Source organism: Eublepharis macularius, chromosome 1, assembly GCF_028583425.1.
Source record: "Eublepharis macularius isolate TG4126 chromosome 1, MPM_Emac_v1.0, whole genome shotgun sequence".
Lineage (NCBI taxonomy): Eukaryota > Metazoa > Chordata > Lepidosauria > Squamata > Eublepharidae > Eublepharis > Eublepharis macularius.
The window spans coordinates 220,046,124-220,067,718 of record NC_072790.1 but is presented as its reverse complement, the minus strand read 5'-3'; the positions used below and the strand labels follow the sequence as shown (position 1 = coordinate 220,067,718).

The window sequence follows — 21,595 nt, the reverse complement described above, 5'->3', positions numbered from 1 at the left end:
ATGTAAAGGTAACCTATCTACATTATGAGGTGGAACAGTCTATTCCACAATCTGTTGCACAATCGTCACATGCCACTCCAGGCCAGTGTATTTTCTTTACGATTTGCACAACAGTAAATGCACAACATCATAGGGAAACCTACCAGCCAAGCCTGCAGCAATAACGGTCATTATGAACAGTGCCTAAAGAACGCTAAAGGTGTGGGGAAAGATGACCACAGAGCACATTGCCAGCCGGTCTGAGCGATTTGGTGATCACCAACCGACAAATCAGCATTCTCACCACTTTAAGGCAACGTGTTTTATTTAACAGCTCATTCTATGTTAATAGCCCTAACCATGGCTCAAGCTGAAGCATGTCACACTCCATTGTACTTCTTTGTTTTTATACGATGTCTTGCTTTGAGTTTCCAGAGCACAGCTGAGCACATACTGGAACAATGCTGAACTGGTATTGCCATGCACCACTCTATTCCCTCTTTGTGAACTGGTGAGAGCATGACAAATGTGCTGCTGCTCACAGAAGGAAGCAAGGATATGCTGGGGGGGGGGGCACAGAATCCCTTTCTCTCCCTCTCCCTTTTTATCTTTGACTACGCATACGTGCAGCGGCTCTTTGGGATAACTTACTGGTCCAAAACTGATCCCAATGCATCTCACCAAAGGTGCACACAGCATACATCTTTCCAGATCATTCTAGCAAGTGAGCCACGGGGCAAGTAATAAATAGAGAAAAAGCAAAGCACCCCAAACATCACCAACCAGTCTAGCCTGGAGGGGTGTATGTAAATGCACAAGTATGCAGTCCTGTATTTGCAAACAACCCAACCTGTAGAGAGAGCCTTATGTTGAGTAGTACCGCCTACTCTTTCTCAGCAATTTCTTCTCCTGCCCATGACCTAGGACCCACAGATCTGAAGAAATATCTCCTCTCAATGCGCCAATTATGGCCCTCTGGTCACCACCTCCTGATTGTTTGCCTGCTTGGCATCTACTAGAGTCCAGCTTTCTTCAACAATGGCTTTGTGCTCTCTGAAGAGGTGGGGGGCACCACCCTTAGAACCAAGAGGAAAGGCAGGGTATACATGTTTTTAAAAAAATAAACAGGAGGCACTGTAAGGCCATTATATTTGTTAAGGATTTTAATGGGGTCTAAGGGTAGAGATCAATGGGGAGAGGGATCAATGGGACTTTTAACTGTATTGTATCTGGTTTTAGTATGAAATTGCAACCCACCTTGGCAGTAAGACAAAGTGGGATATAAATATTTTAATACATAAATCTATGTCCCAGGGAGAATGCATTCTTCCTTTATCCACAAGAAAGGTATGATGGGCAAAGCGAGGGTCATGATGTAACAATTAAAGCTGGATATAATTTTGAGACATAAACAAGTAGTGGTTGTTTGCCTGCATCTGCTTCACACAATGCCAACTACCTTCCATTATAGCCTCCAATGGCTTTGAGCTGGACGTAAAATCTGAGAACTGATCATATCAATATGCATACGAACCAAACCACTTTGCCCTCCTCCTTCCCACCCACTCCCATCCAGTTGCTATCCAAACCATCCAGCTGTCATTACAGCAACATACCAAACAAAGCCAGGCAAATAAGATATTTTTTAAAACTCAAATGATCACTCTTGTATGTTTGAGCTTATCCTAAATTAAGATAAAGCAAAAATTGGAAAAGAGCCACAATAATTTCCACTCGACATTAAAATAAACCTTTTTAGACTTCGACAGCTTAGGGACTCTGTTTTATCCCCCTTGACATTTTCCCCCTTACACACAAGTTACTTTTTTCCATGTATAGCCAGATCTCAAATACATTCCCTCAGAACAGGTTCAAAATTCAGTAAACGCCATGAAGACTGTACTTCTGGGGAAGAGGCATTCCCACATTAATGTAACACATTAGAGAGATGGCTGGGTCAGAAAGAATTCTCCCTGGTATGCTAACTTTGCATACAAACTAAAACATCAGCAACAAGGAGCCTTTAAATATACCATGGACAACTGGCTTGCAGAGTAGGTACAAGCCCACAAGGGCTGCACCACATACCTTTTCAAAACATCTGGATCAGCTCTCAGACTCCCATCTGCACAATGGGAATTACAATAACTTACTTTGTGCAACTGCAAAACACTCTATGCTATTATTTTTATGAAATCCCGTTAATCTCTCTTTCAGACAAAGGATTTATTTTAAAAATAGCCCCTCAAATTATGGAGCTGGATAACGTTGTAACTGCTACAACAATAGAAATAATCTCCCATGAAAAACCACCATCACAGGAATTAAGCAAAGAGCCCCTAAAAGGACAATAAATGGACCTGATTACCCATAAATATCAAGGTCTACTGTGAAGGGATTATAGTGTGGGGCAGAGAAGGAAAATGTCTACAACTGCAGCAGCTAAACAAATGCAGACCTGCGCAATTTCCTCTGTTTTTCGTAGTTTCTCTTCCCAGGTCACAGTCATCTCTTGGATGAGTTTTTCAGATTCCTCCAAGCGATCTTTCAGTTCCGGGGATTTCATTGCCTAGAAAAGGAAGGGGCAAAAAGCAAAAAAACAAAACAAAACAAGCAACACACAGAATTACTTTTTGCAAATGCCGCTTTGGTGTATTGCTAGATTGCTTGGTACGATCTACCATCCTGAAAAACAATCCATGGATGGGTGCTCAGGAATCAACACCCAAGACACACAAAATACAGGGCGCCTGCATGGAAAATCTTCCTTGTTTTTAACTCAGCACTTCCTTGTTTTTAATTCAGATTATTGGAGAAAATGTCCCAAGAAGCAAGATATAAAGCCATGACCTAAAATATGTTTATGCAAAATTTTCAGCTTATAATGTGCAGCCCATGACAGTTTTAGTCTTTCTACTGAGGCTCAGAATAGCAGGTTGAAGAGGTGCTTGACTCTAAATGGCTAAATTTGAGCCCGGAAGAAAGCCAATAAGCTCTCATGATGGGCAAATTCTAGCCACACGCTCAAAACCTGGCCCCTGCCTACCTTAACAACTCCAGTGAAAAAGCTCCCAGGTAGCAGGGCAGGATAAACCTCCTGAAGACCTTGGGAGAGCCCTCACTTGTTGAACATTCTGGGCTAAATAGAGACCAATGGCACAAGTCCTACATGATAGCGTCATATCTACTTAGAACTGAGCAACACCTGAGTGATCGCACACACCTGGAATCAAGAACCTTGGCTCCCAAGATAGGTGGCATGAGTCCTGGCACCTCCTTTTTGAAAATCAAACGCTAGATTGTAAGAGGCATGAGTGTCTACTGCAGGCATTACGTCAACAGTACAGCTACCTTAAAACTGGGCATCTGGGTGACCTGGCCTGCTTGTACTTTGACACTGGGCTGGTGCTGGACAAACGCCAGGGACCAGCAGACAGGGCTTCCCCAAGGCTCTCAGGACCATTTTTAAAAGGGCATAAATGAGTCCTCATGGCTACATGGGAAGTTTTTAGGATCTGCAACTTTCTCCAATGAAGGGACAGTGCCCTTGGCACTCTGTATCTTCAAAGAACCTGTCTCTCAGTGAACACAGCCTTTTCCCAGTAGAAGAACCATGTTTGGTTTATTAGTGTTGTCAAATCTTACAGTATACCACTACCTGCGGTGTCCCCCCCCCCAAATTAGTATGCCTGTACCTCATCCTGGCAGTGCCACTCCTAAAGGCCAGCCTTTAAAGCGTTGCTGTGTAGAGAGAGACCGTCCTTTCCCCTGCAGTGCTCTACATGGTAACAGGATAATCACAACAGAGTCATTGCCCCCATCCCTACAAGTGGTTTGGCTCACAAAAGCGGGCCATCACTTTGCTCTTCTCAAAAGAATACGATTAAACACATTGCTGGATAAGATCCAAAGGTTCATCTAATCCAGCATCCTGTTTCCAGAAGCATGAATGCTCATCCAATGCTTCGAAGCTTGTGAAAAAGATGTGAATGCAACAGCCCATCCCGCTGTCTGCTCCCTGCAACTGGTGTCCAGAGATGCACTGCCTGTGAACCTGAAGGCTCTTCTGAGCTGCTGCTGCATGAATGACAGGCTGCAGACTTTCTTCATGAGGGAGAGGATGTGAAGGGGGTAAGAACCAAGCTGCAGCCCTTCCTCACAAGAAGGTTCACAGGCGGCCCCTACAGTGTGCCTCCCTGCTTGGAATGTGGGACCCAGCTGCAGCTGCTCTTTTTGCAACACAGTAGGGAAAGGCCGAACTTTCAGGGCAAATAGGTTCAAAGCAGCTGACTAGAGTAATTCTAGTAAGGTGCACTTGCTTGCCAAACCCCCCCAAAATTCTGCAGTGCTACTTGCACACGGAGAAACGACACACGCATAGAGGATTTATAAGGGCAAAGAGGGTCAAATTCAGACAACTAGCCCCTACTTGTGCAGAAAAGAAATTCACTGCAGACACAGCCGTAGAGAACATCTCTTTGAAATAATGCATGGGCCATCAAGCTTGGTGAGGCTTGCTTGCTTTCCCTTGTGTTGAGACAGCCGGGAATTAAAAGGTATCCTACAGAGTCAGGAGTGGGCTATCAATTCTGAGGATAGGGAGCAACTTAAAAAAAAAAAGTACCGAAATGCCTCTTGAGGGATGGCTAAGAGGTACAGCAAGGCCAAATAACTTCACAGGATCTCTGTAATGAGGGGTAAATTACAGGGCTGACTGGAGAAATTAGTTAATTAGTCCTATGAATTTTGCATACATTTGCATATTATTTTTACTGCATTTTTTAATCAGAGAAATAAAGGCCGCTTATAAAGGATTTCCCAGGAGTTTCCTGCCCAGACACTGAGTAGATGCAAATCTGCTTCACTTAATCAGAGTTCTGTATCATGTGCCATACAACTATATTTTAGGACCAAATAAAACCTATTTGCAAATGAAAGAAAGCATGCACTTGTTGGAAATGCATGCCTATACAACAGTAGGCACCATCTCAGAAGAGACATTTCTTTCTGTGAGGAAAAAAAGGAGAATGCCTCTTCTAAGACAGCACTCACCACCAGTAGTTTTTACAAATACTTGTAATTTAAATCATTACATTTCTTTGCTAATCCATTAAAAAGGAAATTGGAAGTCAGTCGGTCCAACTGTTTGACCAAACATTGTAACCCAAGTAAAAGTATTCTGGCAAGATATACCTCTGCTTTTGTAAGTTGCTCCCTAAGTTTCTCCACCTCCTCTCGCAATTCTCGGATTATGCGAGCATTTGGGTCTTCGTTCACCACTGCGTGGTTCACAATATTCTTGGCCCGGTCAGCATATCTCAGGGTGGAAAGCGTCTCATCGTAATTATCTGCGGCTGGGCTGACTGTTGCTACCATAGCTGTTTTGCTGTTGCCACCCAGGCTGTCCTATGAAGGGAAGACAAATTTGGGCAGTTTTGAACAGGCATGACAGCCAAGAAAGACTAATGCTTGCAGCCAATAGCTTTAGCTTACTACACAGTGGCAGTGGGGGGGAAAAGTTATAGCTGCTGAAAGAGCAAATTACTTCTAAAGAGTCAGCTATACGTACACACTGAAGTTTATTGCATTATCTTGTTTTTACTACATTATTTTCTACTTTTGTAATCCAGCTGTACTGTATTGTTTACTGTATGCCTTACCTGCCTTGAAACTCAGAGAGAAAAGTGGAGTATAAAGTAAGAAAATTATTAAGTATGGTTTACTGGCAAAATCCAGCCCTAAATTCTGTTTGCAACAGCAGACGGCCAAACAGACCTGGATGCTCCCAAACAAGACATTAAGGCTTTCTTAGCACTCTTTCCCAACAACTGATTCTCTCTCTCCATTTAGCTGTTGGTAGACCATCTCAATGAATCTGTCCAACTTCCCCTTCACTGAGCAGAAGAATATTTGACATAGCTTTTGGTGGCTTCCTTTACTACAGAAAGACCTCCTGGGATTTAGAAATGTATTTAGTATCACTAAAAGACAAGACATCAGCAGATTTCAGGATGGCAAGGAGGGAACAATAGGAATCAGAATTGCAAGCAAACACCAGAAATGTAGTGCTGTGAAGTGGTAGCAACAAGAAGAGGAAATGGATCATGGAACCTTGAAAACTAATCACTGCAGCATGAGCTTTCTCCAGCAACAGCCTACTTCTCCAGATGTAATGAAGTAATCTTTAAGGTGACACAGGTGGTTTCTTCATTTTGCAATAAGAACAGATAAAGTTGTTCCCAAGGCACAAATCAGTGCAGCCCCCAGAGCCCAACCAACTCAGAGAACTCCAAGCCTCCGACACAGCCCACATTCTGTTCATCTCCCACAGATCGTGCCTGCAGTCTCCACATTTTGTTTACAAGCAAAACTAGCTTGGAATGAATACGAATGGCTTTCCCACGAAGCAACAGAGTTGAAGTTCCATGGGGCATCCACACTAACTATTCAAGCGTGCATGTGAACTCTGCGTACCTCAAATAGTCTGTTCTCTTGGCTCCTCCAGCTGCCTTATACTGAGGCAGACCACTGGTCCATCCAGATCAGTATCTACTCAGACTGGCAGCGGGTCTCCAGGGTCTCAGGCAAAGGACCCTTTCACATCACCTTGCACCTGATACTTTTAGCCGAAGATGCTGGGGACCTTCTGTACGTCGAGCAGATGCCCATCACTGAGCCACAGCCCTTCCATCCCTGTGTCATCCTCACTTGGCTAGCAGAGTGGGCAGAGATTGGGACATGAGCAGGGGGGTCTTCCTATAGACCCTGTTTGTGTCTATCACCAACAGGCTTTGTCTGTCTGTTCTTGGCAATGATCTGCATTGAGCAGGTGCTTCTCCCAGCACCTGCAAGCAGAGCTTCTGCCCAGGGACTCAGAAAAAAGGGAGATGGACACACACACACCCACTAGCCACTGAGCCTTAGCACTTGTAATTGTAGCACTGTCAAAACAACAGAATCCCGCATGCACAGTTCCCCCCAGGGGTCTCATCCCACAGTTTGAGAACCAACCATGAGAATACATAAAGGGATCCACTCCTCCCCCCAGAAAATGATTTCACAATGTGATTAGCCTCCACCACAAAGCCTGCCTATAACGATCCACTTTTTATGAGCCTGGTAACATTTGGCCACTGTATTTCTGAAACTGTTTCTTCTCCCTTCCCCTTTATCTTTCTGCACCCTGTACTGCACCTAGCATGCTGTTTGCTCTGAAAGATATGTTAAGAACAGAATCACCAAACCTGTGCCACACCTATGATTACTGTGGAGAAGTGAAGCAAGGGGGGGGGAGAAGGCAGACTTCACATCTTAAATAAGATGCAGGCAGTAGGCAGGACTTGCGTACTTTAAGCATCCTACAAAATCTGGGTCAAGTACTGCCGACGGGAATTATTAACATGGTTTTTATCTATGTTTTTACAGCAAGCCTAATTGCTTAGGTGAATTTAAGCTTTTCATAACAGCCCTCATTAAAGCCAGAGCGTACAGTGGCTGGAATGTTTGGTTTCAGTGTGGGAAATCCAGGTTCAGACCTCAGGCATGTGGCTCAGAGCATGAGGGTAAAACGAAAATAACTCCATGCACAACTCCTGGGAGGAAAGGTTTAGAGTGTCTGCATCTGCAAGCATTTGTTAGCATGTTTCAAGTGTGTGTGTATATCTTACTGTCCTTTAGATGACAGGCCCAAACATCTCTTTTAACCCAGGCTTTTAACTGCAGGGCGTTCATCTTTTAAAGCTCTTTTAAGATCTGTTTCTGGCCTAGGGGCACTCTCATGTTTTTATGGATTGTTTTATTATTGATCATTCTTTTGTTGTTTTTATGATTTTACAGTTTTACTTTTGTGAGCTGCTTCAAGCAGGTCTCTGATGAGACAGCAAACACATTTTCTAATTAAATAAATCTGAGGCCCTTACAACAGCCCTGTAGTGTAGGTCAGTGTTACTATCCCCATACAAAGAGCCAAAGAACCTCCCAGATTGGAAGAACAACTCAAGCAGTATTCAATAGTGGGATGTGGGACTGTTCACCACCTTCTCAATTCATCTCACCCTGTGTGCAAATTTCTCCACAGTTCTAAGATAACACCAGAGTTTGGCCTTTCTAAATTCCTGGCTGAAATAAGATTCGTACCGGCTCATGTGTGTAATCACTGTACTACAACACTGTTCCTATGCAAAACAAACAATATTCCTTCAGTGCCATATGCCCTTTCTGTGTGTTGACTACTGATAGACAAAGTGGGTAAACCAGCTCAACAAATCTAAATAGAGTTAACAGTCATGAGTCCTATGCAAAATTTTAGGGAAAGTGCTTTGCTTTTTGTAAATATTACACTATTTTTATTGCATTGCTCTTCAATTTTGCAAACCAGTTCTGCTGTACTATTCATATTATAGTTATATGGTATGTGTTATACTGTTTTAGTGCACTGTTCTCTAATTCTGAAATCTAGCTATATTCACTCTTGGTTGTATATTTTATATTGTCTTTGCTCCATTGTTGTTAACTGTGAAATCAACCTAAAATCTCAGTTAGAAGTTGTTTTTGATGTTTAAAGCCTTAAATGGTCTGGACTTAGGATACCTTAGAGAACAATTTTTCCATACATGAACTACCTAATCCGGCATAAACCAAGATCTCCAGAGGAATCCTTGATCTAGGTTGTTTTTTTTTTAACTGAGGATAGATTCTTCCAAGCCGTGGCAGCGCCACAACTAGAAGCTGCTAAAGGGACTTGTAGGGTCACCCTGACCATGCAACAGATGGCTGCTAAACGATATTGTTTAGTAAGACATTCTTCTATTGAGTAAGTTGCCCACAGAACTCTTCAAGTTGACAGGTGACCAATAAATGTATCAAACAACTAAACAGTGGCATCCACAGTATAGGGAAACTCAGAGGACAGCAGTTTTGTTGCAGTTTTCAGAAAGCTTTCAAAAATTGTTTTTATAGCAAACTGGGAAGCTGGTGAAACTTTAAACACTGCTGCCCGGGCTATTTATTGTTTTGTGCTGCTTTGAGATTCTCTTTGGGTTCTGGATTAATTTTAAAATGTATTTTATTGACGTTCTCGAACAGACGTGACAGGGATATAAATTCTAAGCGACATTATTACTGAGTAGCTACCTAACACTGACTCCCAGCCAGTTTATGGGCCCAGTTCAAGGTGCTGTTTGACCTTTAAGGCCTTTATGGACTGACTGCTCCCATACGAAACTACCCAATCATTGCAGTCACTTTAAGAGGACCCTTTTTGGGGTGACCTTGCCATTTGAGTTCAGATGGGTAGTAACCGAGAAGAGGCCTTCTCTGTGGCACAAAAATTATGGGATCCTATTTGTCTGTTTTAATTGGTTTTAATATGTATTTTAAAAATCTGCTTTAATGGGTCTTATTGTTTCCCACCTTGCAAACTCTAAATTGGATGGAAAGGTAGCATGAAAATGTTCCAAATAAAGAAAGAAGCAAACAAGTTTCAGTTCTTCAACAAGAATAGGCAGCTATTTAGGAAATGGACGAATGTGGGAAAGGATTGACAAATGGCAAACTCTGGCTCCTTAGCAAGAACAGAGAGAAAGGTATCCAAGAATTCACCTTAAAAAGAGGGAATAACTCTAACCTTTCAAAATACTTGAGGCAGGCACAGAATTGACTAATTGTGCAAGATGACTAATCCAGCCAACAATGCACTGGCACATAAATTGGCAAAATGCAATCAAGAGGTGCAGATTTAGAGATTATCTTTCCTACTGGTGCCAGGGTACAAAGAAAACTCATAATATTTATCTGGATTTTAAACATGTTGCCTGGCACCACCTACTTCCAGCCCTGGCCTTTGGGGCTTTCCGAGCAGTTTCCCTGCTCAACCGTTGTAATTTTCAGCCAAAAGCAAGAACCACAATTCTGAATATTCCATCCGGCCCAAGGAGTGACAGCTGTTTAAAAGGCATTGCTGAGACTCAAACTACATATTATATATTCCCCCCTCCCACCGCCACTACCCAAAATGAAACTCAGCTTGGACAAGCTGAGGGTCTAAGAAGAGAGGAAGAGAGAGTCAAGAAAACTCCTTTTTCCTTCCCCATACGCTTTTCATCTTAAAATCATCCTCACAAGAGGCATCTCCCATGGGGAGAAAGATCCAAGGATCCCCATATCTTCCCTACATTTTCCCACTGATGAATGAAAAGACAGCACGGGGAGATAGATTTTGATCTGGAAAGGGCTTGGATGTGGGAAAGTGGCTTTTCCTCATTTGCTGCTCCTCAGCTCTGAAGGGATTTGGGTGGGCTTTTTTTAAAATGATGAAATTAAAAGAAAAAAATGGAACTGTGTATAGTATGAGTCCGAGGTACAACTAGATGGTGCCCAATTGCTTGCTGTACAAAATGACAGTTCCTGCCACTTATCCCACAACAGATTACAGGGTAGATCCGGATTGGTTCTTTGTCGCTTTTTCCTCCCTCCCAGCAGTTCTTTCTGCACCAAGGGAGGAACAGAAAGGGCAATTTCATCCCCTTCCCACTGCAGCCTCCCAACCTATGCGGCTGTCAGATCACGCAGGTCCTGCAACCCTGAGAATAAAACTTCATTGAGTAAGAAAGAACTCCTGAGGTGAGGGGAATCTGTGACTATCAGCACCTTCTGCTAATGGATCACAGGATTCAGTACTATACCTATCTCAGGTAGTGCCTTGAACGATACTACCAGCAGCTGTATGCCATCTTCCTACATCTCGTAAAAAATTATGTCCTAAGGTTCATCTGTAATATTAACTACTGGAATGGCTATGAATGGTCCTCCAAGTGGAGTGGAACCGCACATCATTACTTCCACTCCCAAAGGATTTACTTCCACTACCAAAGGATTCTAACTGTAACAAAACTGAAGGTTGCTGAGTACTCTCTGACACAAGGCAAAGCCCTGCACTGAACACAACTCCTTTCAAAAAGTGACAGGCAACCATTCCAGTTCTCCTGCAAACACACATCCTAGGGCATGCAGCACAGGCTTATCTGGGGCGGTGAGTATTTTATCAAATGATCTCCCCTGGAAAAGCCAAACCAACAAGAAACTTAAAATTCTGCCTTCCAGCTAATAAAAAATTCACTGAAAATGTCACCTTCGTGTGGTCCCACACAGTGAATGAGGTAAAGTTCCTACCAGGAATTATTAAGGAAGGGACAGAAAATGAAACAGCAAATATGACAATGAATGAAACTCTAGGGAAGTGTCAGCATTTTGGGACCAAGGAGGGCTGTTTTTTTCATCTGATACTTTGTTTTTATATCTTTTAAGGCATTTTTATTGCTAATTTGCTTTGAGACCATGAAAAAGTGTTTTGCATAAATAAAATTACATTAGAGCCAAGCCACATGGACAGTAGAGAGAGACACAGAGAGTCTTACTGCAGGTGGGGAATCATGCCTGAATGTGTTCCAGTGCACATAAGCATCTTTGCATGTACAAAAGTAAAGAAGTAAGAAAAACAGGCCTCAAATTAGCTGCTGCCGTTTACAATTAGAGCAAAGGACACTCTCCTGCCTGGCTGAGACGGGGCTGAGTAAGGAAGAGAACGCACAGGGGGCTGTGGCAAGAGCCTGGGTGACCTTGGGAAGGCAAAAACCACCGGCTCCCCTGCAGAGAGATGATGCCCAATGCTGTCAGTTTCTTAGGAAACCCCACTTTTGAGCAGGCTTGCATCACATCAATTAATATCTTTTATTCGACAATATCTTTTATTGTTTGTTTTTTATTATTTTTATTTATTATATAAGCTGCCTTGGGCAGGTTCTGGAGAATGGCCACAAAAGAAAAAATTCAAAATAAAATAAATCATGCAGTTGAGGTAAGTCTGAGCAAAGTCTTTCAAAAGTCGACCCTGCAAATGGGTCAGATCGCCAAATGCCTGTTTATGTACCTTCTCTGTGGTGGCTCCCACCCTGTGGAACACCATGTCTGATGTCAGGAAGGCCCCCACACTTCTACCATTTCACAGAATGTGTAGAACAGAAATCTTCAGAAGGGCACATTTATTATTATTGTTGTTATTAACAGCAACAACAGCATGCTTATACACTGCCCTTCTGGGCAGATTAGTGCCCCATTCAGAGTGGTGAACAAAGTCAGTGTTATTATTATCCATACGATATATCTGGGGAGCTGGGGCTGAGAGGAGTGGCTGACCTAAGGCCACCTGCAGAGTTCATGGCAGTAGTGGGATCTGAACCAGCAGAGTGCTGATTCACAACCCAGACACTTAACCACTATGCTACAGCAGCTCTAAAGAGATTAGAATGGTAGTATAATGGTACTGTAGTATCACATCACTTCCTACTATAACCTCTACCTTTGCAATCTCCTTTCTTCATTATGATATGTCATGCAGCAAACAGTTTTTTGTTTGCAGTTTTCTAATTCCGTAACCCATTGTATAGCAGAGGTCTTTGCTGTCTGATTAAACTGCTTTTCGTATTTTGCAGTCTCAGTGAGAAAGGTGGACTGTAAATGAAGTTTTGTTATCTGAGATGTAAAACAACTTTGAACTTACTTTGAGTAGCCAAGTGAGCACCGAGTCACGATAGGGAACAAATTTGTTCTTATTTTTGCCGGCAGCCTGATCTGCAAGGGCAGAAATAACCAGTCCAAGAGTTGTGAGTGACCTGCAGAGGAAGGGGAGGGGAGGGGAAACCCACATTTTGAAACTGTATTATGACTAGCATTAGCAAGTAGAAGAACTCGCAAGTGGAAGGAGGGTCGAAGTGGCTCCTGGTCCCTGACAACGGGCAGCGCTTTAGCTGTATTTGGAATAAAATTCACCCAAACTGACATTTCGGATATGGAGGCAAAATTGCCTAATGATTAAGTCACAAACACCCAACACTAATGGGTGATTGTACAAAACAAAGAAATGGAGAAATCTTGCTTCGAAGGTGAAAATATGTCTGTTTCGAATGTGACCATTTCTTACTATTGAATTGCTGAAAATGAGGGAAAGTCTATTGCCAGTCAGAAATCATCCAAGTACCAAGGAGAAAGTACTTTCCCTCATTTGAGATTAAAAAACCCCTCAGCCCTACCTCTTGTTTTCTCAGTGCTAAACCAGACTTGGCAGCGATAGCCAATTTATTTTTAGACACAGGTCTTCAACTTTCACTTATCCAATGAGAAATCTGTAGGTCTGGTTTTAACTGAACGGCCTGTCTCCCCACCACCACTTTACCTCCCTTTTCTCCATTGTTTAGAGCCTTTTTCTCTCACCCCAGTTCAGTTTTCATCAAAATTTCACTTCAGGCACTTTTCACCAAGCTTTTCATCAAGAGTCTAGCAAAACTTCAACTCTCTATGGGGTCAGACTCAGGACTTCAATATAATTTCTGTGATCACAGTAGAAACTTCTAACATGGCCTTCTGTCCTGATTCCTTTCCTTCCAATCTCATGAGTTATGAAAAAGAAGATGCTATTTCTGAAACAGCCTGTACCAGGGTAACAGGCTCTACCAGGGTAACAGGATCGCAGACTCTGTACAGTTCATTTTGGATGCCATTTCCCTTCCCAACCTGTGACCCAACAGGAAATGGCCAGTTCTTCTTACTCTTGTGTCCCATTTTATATTAAAACTACATACCTGCATGATAACTTTCAAACCTGCCCTCTACTGATTGGCTCACTACTGTCAACTTGAAACAGAGGTGACTCCCCAAAGATTAAGGTGTCTGAAAGCCTATTAGAGATGCCAGGGACTGAATCTGGAATTCTCTGTATGCAAACTGCTAGACACAGTCCTTCCCTTAAAAGTCAAGCCACACGCACACACAGAGAGGGCACAGGTATTATTAGGGATCACTGGAAAACAACTTCATCCATTACGAAAAAGAAGCTTTACTTGTTGATATTGCTTCCTTCCTTCAGCCTGTCGCCTGCAGCTCCAGTCTTTGTTGCTCTTTCACTCCCTGCTAAGTCAACCAGGCTCAGTTTCCCCACTTTCTCGCCAGATGTCTGTGGAAGGAAAGTGAGGTGCTGTCACAGATAAGTCCCATCCATTCATATTTAACACAGTTTGCATCAAGGGCCCTCAACTCAGTTGAGCCTGTGGACACTTTAGGAATTTTGGGAAAGGGTAGCGGATATCATCACAAAATGGCTGCCACAGTAGCAAGGCTTTATTTGTACCATGGCTATGACGCTCCTGTCTGGGATGGTCAACTGGTATAGTGACCATTCTGTTTTAGTTTTTTAATGACAAGCACAAATTATTATACTCACACACAATATTATTCAGTAAATGTTATGTTTTGTTGTCCTGTGACATTCAAGATCCTTTGGATTTTATCCGAAAAAGTCAAGCAGAGAGTGAGTGTCAGAAAACACACCAGTTTATATGGAAACAGAGCATATCAGATTTGCTTGGGAAAAATGAGCAGAGAAAAGAGACAGCTCAGTGACACAGACAAAAAGGATAGCTCTTGGGAGTCTTACAAAGCTAATGTGATTTAGTGGTTTGCAACTACATCAAGTTACAAATCTCCCCTCTGCTGTGAAGTTCACTGGGTAAGTTTCAGATGCTACATTATCCATTTGCCCAAGGAAAATTGTTTTTGTTTATTTTATTATGTTATTTATAGCCTGTCTTTCTCACTGAAACTCAAGGTGGGTTACATAGTGTGATCAAAAATACAGTACGGTATGGATAGGAGAAGTTTGAAAACAAGCAGAAATCTGATTCAGAGCTGGAAAAAAAATGCCGAAATTATTACTCTGAGATCACATAGACTAAGTATGTTTTAAACTATATGGAGGAGGAACACAAGGAAGATTAAAATCTCTGCTACAGCTAGGCTTGATAGTCATGTTAAGTACAAAATGAAAGAGGTTCTTATCAAGCCCTAGCCTTATTCTGCTTTTCTGAATAATTTACTGCCTTCAGTGGATCAAGGAGACAAAATAATGAGCAAAGCTTTAGAAGAACAATATGAATCTCTTGAATACATACTAAAGAGAAGCAAAAACCCACAGGCCAACTAAGAAGGGAGGAACTTAATCACCTTCAGTTACAAATGTCACTTTCTGGCGTTGCTCAAACAGAAATGCTCTGCTTGAAAAGCATTGGAAGAGTGGGTTTTCAGCCATGAATGTGCATGACAACTGGTGGACTGCACCCTGGTCCTCTGCAGGCATCTATTGAAATAGGTCACCACTAGCAGAAGCCTCTGTCACAACAAATGGGTGCACATTTGTGCTAGAAATTCACTGCTCCATGCACCACAAATCCTGCAGGGTTTTCACTGTGCTCTTTTAAAATTTCTGCTAGGAGACTCCATGTTAGTTTGAAGTGCTCGAAAGAGGAGGCATGCATCCCCTTGGCAGGAGGAGTCAGACAGGGCAGCCTCTTCAAAAACACCATGTGCAGAATGGCAAAGGGAGCATTCAGGTTTCTATTTTATTTTTCAAACTTGCAAGCTGCCGTTCAGTTCATAAAAGCAGTTCAAACTACAAAGACAATGGACAGTGAAGAATTCAATTACCAATCTGCTCTTCAAAAACTATATATAGGACAGTCTCTACTTTTCAGAAGGTAGGAATGAGAGGGGAGAAGAGCAAAGAAGAATAGAAGTGGATGGGAAATGTGACAGGATGGGGGATAGTTTACTGCTGACAAATTAAACAATATCTTAGAGGCTAGCATCGTTTATTCCAATGTGAACTTCTGAGAGTCAAGAACTCACTTCATCAGATGCCTAGAGTGTACATCTATTTACTGTATTCTGCTGATTCTGCTGTCACTGCATACATTGCTTAACACATCATGTCTAATACTTTATGCTTTGTTTCAGATCTCTGTAATCCGAGTTCTATTACATTGCTTATTAGATGTCTCTTCCTATTGAATGCATTACCTTACTCGGTGTAATCCTCTCTGAGTGTCAGTGAGAAAGGTGGACTATAAAGAATGTTTAGCCTCAAAGCCAATCCAACGAGAAAATGCTGAATTAGAATTCATCAAGAGATTTGGTGCTCTCTTTTCATCAGGCTTGAACAAGGACTTGGGCTACCGCACTCATTAATAACAACAACAACAACAACAACAACATCATTCAATTTATATACTGCTCTTCAGGACAATTTAATGCCCACTCAGAGCGGTTTACAAAGTATGTTATTATTATCCCCACAACAAAACACTCTGTGAGGTGGGTAGGACTGAGAGAGCTCCTAGAAGCTGTGACTAGGCCAAGGTCACCCAGCTGGCTTCTAGTGGAGGAGTGGGGAATCAAACCCAGTTCTCCAGATTAGAGTCCCACGCTCTTAGCCACTACACCAAACTGGCTCTCTACACCAAACTATCGGTGCTAATAGCTCAGCATGGACCCACTCTCTATAGATGTTAATTTATTCTGCTAACATTATCTCCCACAGCACCTTCCTTGATTTGATCTAATTCTACGTTGATCCTACTCTGCCTATCTATCTACAGTTGGGAGTGATCCTCACCCACTCTGAACAGACTGAATTCCCTCTGGACTCTCTTTGTAATATCTCCCTTCTCCCACTTTTCTGTTTCTAATAACTTTGGATATAAACATGCCTCCTATGGATGTTTAAGGTGCTGCTGGACTTTTTTAGCTTTGCTGCAGCAGACTAAAAAAGGTTATTAGATTTACTGCTCAGAACACGCTTTGCATGCTTTGTCTAGCATCTCTGAGTAAAAGACTCTCAAGTAACATGGCTGGGAAAGGCCCTCAGCCTAAGACCCCGGAAAACTGCTATGAATCAGAACAGACAACACTGGGCTACCAATTCCAACACTCTGATTCAGGATATGGCAGTTTTATAAGCAGGTTCTAGTGTTTGAAGAAGGCCCAGTTAGGCACAGTTCAGATATGTAAAATCTTTCATGCCGAGCATCCCATCAGATGTGATGCTATCAAGGAAGTAACATCTGATCATGTTGACAGCTGCTACTTCCTGACAGAGAATCAACTGAACGTAAGTGTCCCTTTTTTTTTTTACCTCTGGCACTCAAGCAAATTCTGGGAAGCAATTCCTTGGCCAGATGTTACTGCTAAATATAAGGATGTGTAGGATTTTTACAGTGCATGACCCATGTTCGAGCCTTGAGACATGCTGCAGCCCTTTCTTGCCTTCAAAAACCAATACTCAGCAGAACTCTAACTGGGGATAACAGAAAAAATCTTCAGCAACATGTAAAATTCTCCTTACCCCTTACCAGCATGACTGGGACACCAAATTATCCTCGGGTGAGAATGTTCACTTCAGGGTATCTTGGACTGTTGGTAAGGATTCTCTGAACCTTTTAATGCAATTTACCTTGGGAGGCTTGCAACTACTTCTAGATCTTCTAGGTGTATCTAGATTTGTTCTGATGCTGAAGGGTAATTCCTACATCAGAAGAGCTGGTTCCACAATAAAAAAAGAATGAATCCATGGTGTAACACACATCCTGGAGTGTGCAACAAGCCTCAGAGGCGCTATTCCTTGTTCCCAGGTGCAGTATTCCAGAACTCACTCACCCCTGATTTTACGTCATACAATGTGTGCGTGAGAATGATCTTGAAAACGGCGTGGGACCGACTACTCTCTTCATTCATGTTGGTTGCAGCAACTGTCCGAGATTTGTTTCCTTCGGACATCAGAGATTCTATATCCTAAAGTGATATCAAGAAGAAAGAGTTTTAAAAACTACATATGACCACCAGTTATTATCCACCAATCAGACTTAGATTAAATTTGAGAAAGAAGGGACTAAACTCTTGGTACTGCTTCACACATTACATAGCGGCAAACATCCCATTTCCTACCACACGTGCATGTTTTGAGATCTCCAACTGTAGTGAAGACCTCTACAACAGTGGTTTCTCAACTGATGAATTATGAGCTTCAGCCCTAGCTGAAATGAATTGTGTCTGTGGTGTCACCATTCTTCCTTCCTCCCTGCTCTGTTTTTAAAGGAAGAAATCAAATGCATTTTATATTCCTATTCCGCCATATCCTAAGAGCTATCAGCAATGTGTCGTTCAGATGCTGCCACCGCCTTTGAAAGCGTGCTCGTGAAATAAAATCAGCAAGTGCAGGTGGAGGGTGTGCGCGCATGTGCGTTTGAGAGAGAGAGAGAGAGAGAGAAAGACTCAACCACCCACCAAAGACACCAAAAAAACCTCCTAACACCTGGAAGATGGAGAAATTCTCATTTGCTCCATAACAGGCATATAGATTATTCCTTCAGCTACCTCCTTCCCACATGGGGCAGTCGATATTACATGAGGAGAGTACATGCATGAACAGGAGACAAAGAGAAAGGAAGTTTGTGGTGGTTACATGTGAATCCTGGGAGGAGATTAAAGGAGCAATCCTAAACAGGTCTAATCAAAGGTAAGTCCCATATTTAACAGGACTTAGTCCCAGAAAAGCATCTTTAGAATTGCAGCCAGAGTATAATGGCCCAGGAACTGAGCTACAAAATCACAAGAGTCTCTGGTTTGAATCTGACCTCTGCCATGAATCCAGTGGCTGGATTCATGACAGAGGCAAGTCTCTCTCTCTCTCAGTCTCTGCCCCTCTATCTGCAGTCTGGGGGCTGATCATACAGGTCTCCTCCACAAGGTTGCTGTGTAAGGATTACAAGAAGATAATGCAGGAAAAGCACTTTAAATATTTTAAAAGTAGCATATGTGTGCTAGGAAGAAGTATCATCAACAAAAGACTGCTCTAGAGAAGTCCTGGACAAAGCCACTTTAAGGCAGCACAGAAAACCACTATTGTGCCACGTCAGTAGCAGCTTGCCTCGATGTCATCCCTCATCTTGCCCTTGAGTACGCTGGGGCAGGCGAGGGAAGTTGTACATTCCTCCTCCTATTTCGTCAAGCTGGCTGGCTAAACAAAACATGTATTCACAGCAAAGAAAAACATTTTAGCCACAACTCAATGGACTGTGCTTGCTGTCAAAGCTTCAGATTCTAAAAATACCATTTGAACAATATGAAAAAAGAGCTGGGTTCACAGCATTTCTCAAATTGTTTAATTCGTATAAGGAATGGTGCTGGGGTCCCCCCCCAAAAAAAACAATTTCAAGCCAAGGTGCTCAGTACAGAAGTGCAGATATCATATAGAGGTCTGGTGGGGGGTGGGGGTGGGGGAACAAGGCTGATTTAAAGGGAAGGGTCTGTCTTAATAGATTCTGCCTGCCATTTTGGTCTCATCCTTCCAATCAATTCAGAGAATTTGGCAAGTCCTTTTCTTTTAATTTCACTTCTCTATCAATACAACAGAGATGGTTAAGAGGACAGAGGCTCCAATGTTTCTATTCCAGTTAAAATAACCTTCATTGAACAACCTGATTTGAATTAGACCACATAAATTTGTAGCTTCAGAGAAGATCCTTCCCAACTCTGATCCCTGAGATCATTTAAAGGGAGAAACAGGAAAATGAAACTCAGGATCGTCTATACAATTATTAATAACAGTAGCATTTATGCCACATCTCAGCTGTTTAAAGTCCTTCATACACATGATTTCCTTTTCCTTGCAACGGCCTTGCAAGTGAGTCAGCTTTCATTCTATTGTCTAGAAAGCAACTGCTTACTCATCACTATTCTTAAAGTTGGGAGAGACATATTTCAGCAAAATGCCATAACTGCCCATTGAGGCATACACCTAATTTCCTACTCTGATGATGGAAATACAGCCAGCCCCTCTCCCCACACTGCCAAACTGTTCTTATGCAACCAATGTTATCATTAACATTTTTGCAGAAGGCTTGGCGTGCTTACTTGCTAAACCAGTTTTGCAAGCTTTTATTTTCCTTTTCTCTTTTTAGGAAGAAGTCTTAAAACAGCCATCAGCTGCTTCCATCTACTACATCTATAGAGTATTACTACTTAGATCATAGGCGCCAGGGTTTTCTTTTTTAAACGCTGGTTTTATATGCCGGAGGCATTACTTAAGCTGGGGCATAACAGCAGAAGCTCAGTCTTGCATGGCTTATCAGTAATAGGGCTGATAAATATTTCAAGCTATCCATGACCTCAAGGGAATTGCTGAAAGATGGCATCACATCCACAGCAACCCAGCAGAGAAATACAGAACATTCCAAGGGCCGGGGGCTGGCTCTCACTCTGGGCTTTGCCACAGAGCTCAGTGGTTAAGAGCACAAATTCTGCATGCAGCAGGTCCCGGTTCAATCCCTCGCTGAGATCTCCAGTGATGCATTAACAAAAAAGACCTCTGCCAGGGATCCTGAAGAGCTGCTGCCGGTCAAGCATGTACATGGTGTGGGGTCAGACAGACTAAGCATGGTCTGACAAGCAGCAGTACAAGACCAACCGGGATGATCACCTTGCCAAACTGTTTCTCAACTAAACAGATCTGGGAGGTGGTGGCATATTTACTTATTTCTTTATTTACATTATTTGTAGTCCACTTTTATCACCAAGACTCAAGGTGGATTACACAGTGTAACTCAGTATAATCAGGTACAAATTCGATACGGACATGACCTACTAAACCATGTGGAAACTATCCAGTAGGATACCTGCAGGCTGAAGTGGAACAGTTGTCGGTCTAAAGACAGCACTTTATATCCTCATGGTGTAAGGATACTGAAGCCTCCACCCATGGATGGGCAGTGGGGGGTGCAGAAGACTGGCAGTTATACCCCATCAGAGGGGTTATGGTTGAGAGGGGCCTGGTTGAATTGTGACAGAAGATACCCGCGTGATATCCGTTCTCAAAATAGCCAGGTATTTCTTTACCTTGTAACTGGCAACGGCCAGTTTTGAAAGCCCATCTACGTATGGCCCGTAGACATTGTGCTCTCTGACTTTTAAAGATTGGCGGCTCCTGTTTGGAAAATGTAGAGAGAACAAGGGGTTACTTAAAAAAAAAATTACCCAGAAACGTTGGGCTTGATTCTGCTCAAGGTGAGCCACATTGATTTCAGTAGGATCAATGCACTCATGCTTACTTCTCTCCTATCAAACTTTATGGGACCTGAAAGGGATTAATTTTGCACAGGATGCTGCCCAGGCATATTTCAGGTTCAGTCCTCTTTTTCCAAACAGATTTCTGAGTCTAGCTTGCAGAAAGTAATTTTTGTTGCCCGACATACAACCCAAACAGTTGTTCAATAATCGGGAAAGATGAACAAGATATGGATATTAAGTTACTTTGAATACCAACAATGAGGTGAATAACTGTTAAGGTTTTGCCAAGACTGAAGTCTGTGTAAAGAAACCATTAAGAGGAATAAAAAGAGAAGTGATATTAGTAACAGGCCAATTTTTGTGACTTCTTAATACTTCAGACCACGTAGTGTTTGTCCAAGTGGAAATGGATAGCAACCACCATCACCCCATTCAGAATGGAAAAGAATTGTCAAATTGACTGAAGTTTCCTTTCCTGAATTAATCCCTGTGCTCCAAAAGCTCACATTCAGACCCTTCAGGAAATCTGGAGTGGGAAGGGGCTTCCTACTTTGAGGAATAATGTATGAATCAGCAAGTGTTTTGATTAAGTTTCAGAATTAATGAAATGTCCTACAACACGTTCAAAGTGTAAGAAAGCTATCTTCTGCTTATACAGCCAAGAAGCACT

At 42.4% G+C, this 21,595-nt stretch overlaps 1 protein-coding gene across 2 annotated transcripts in view; it reads right to left on the bottom strand.

Annotated features, from left to right (window-relative positions):
* KIF13B (kinesin family member 13B) overlaps positions 1-21,595 on the bottom strand; it is a 156,941-nt gene that overhangs the window by 77,353 nt on the left and 57,993 nt on the right. For both annotated transcript variants that reach the window (XM_054988278.1, XM_054988287.1), the window contains exons 7-12: positions 20,755-20,842; positions 17,518-17,652; positions 13,872-13,984; positions 12,536-12,647; positions 5,173-5,385; positions 2,438-2,548 (exon numbers count right to left, since the gene is read on the bottom strand). In XM_054988278.1, coding sequence (XP_054844253.1) covers positions 2,438-2,548; positions 5,173-5,385; positions 12,536-12,647; positions 13,872-13,984; positions 17,518-17,652; positions 20,755-20,842 — 772 coding nt within the window. The remainder of the gene's footprint in view (positions 1-2,437; positions 2,549-5,172; positions 5,386-12,535; positions 12,648-13,871; positions 13,985-17,517; positions 17,653-20,754; positions 20,843-21,595) is intronic.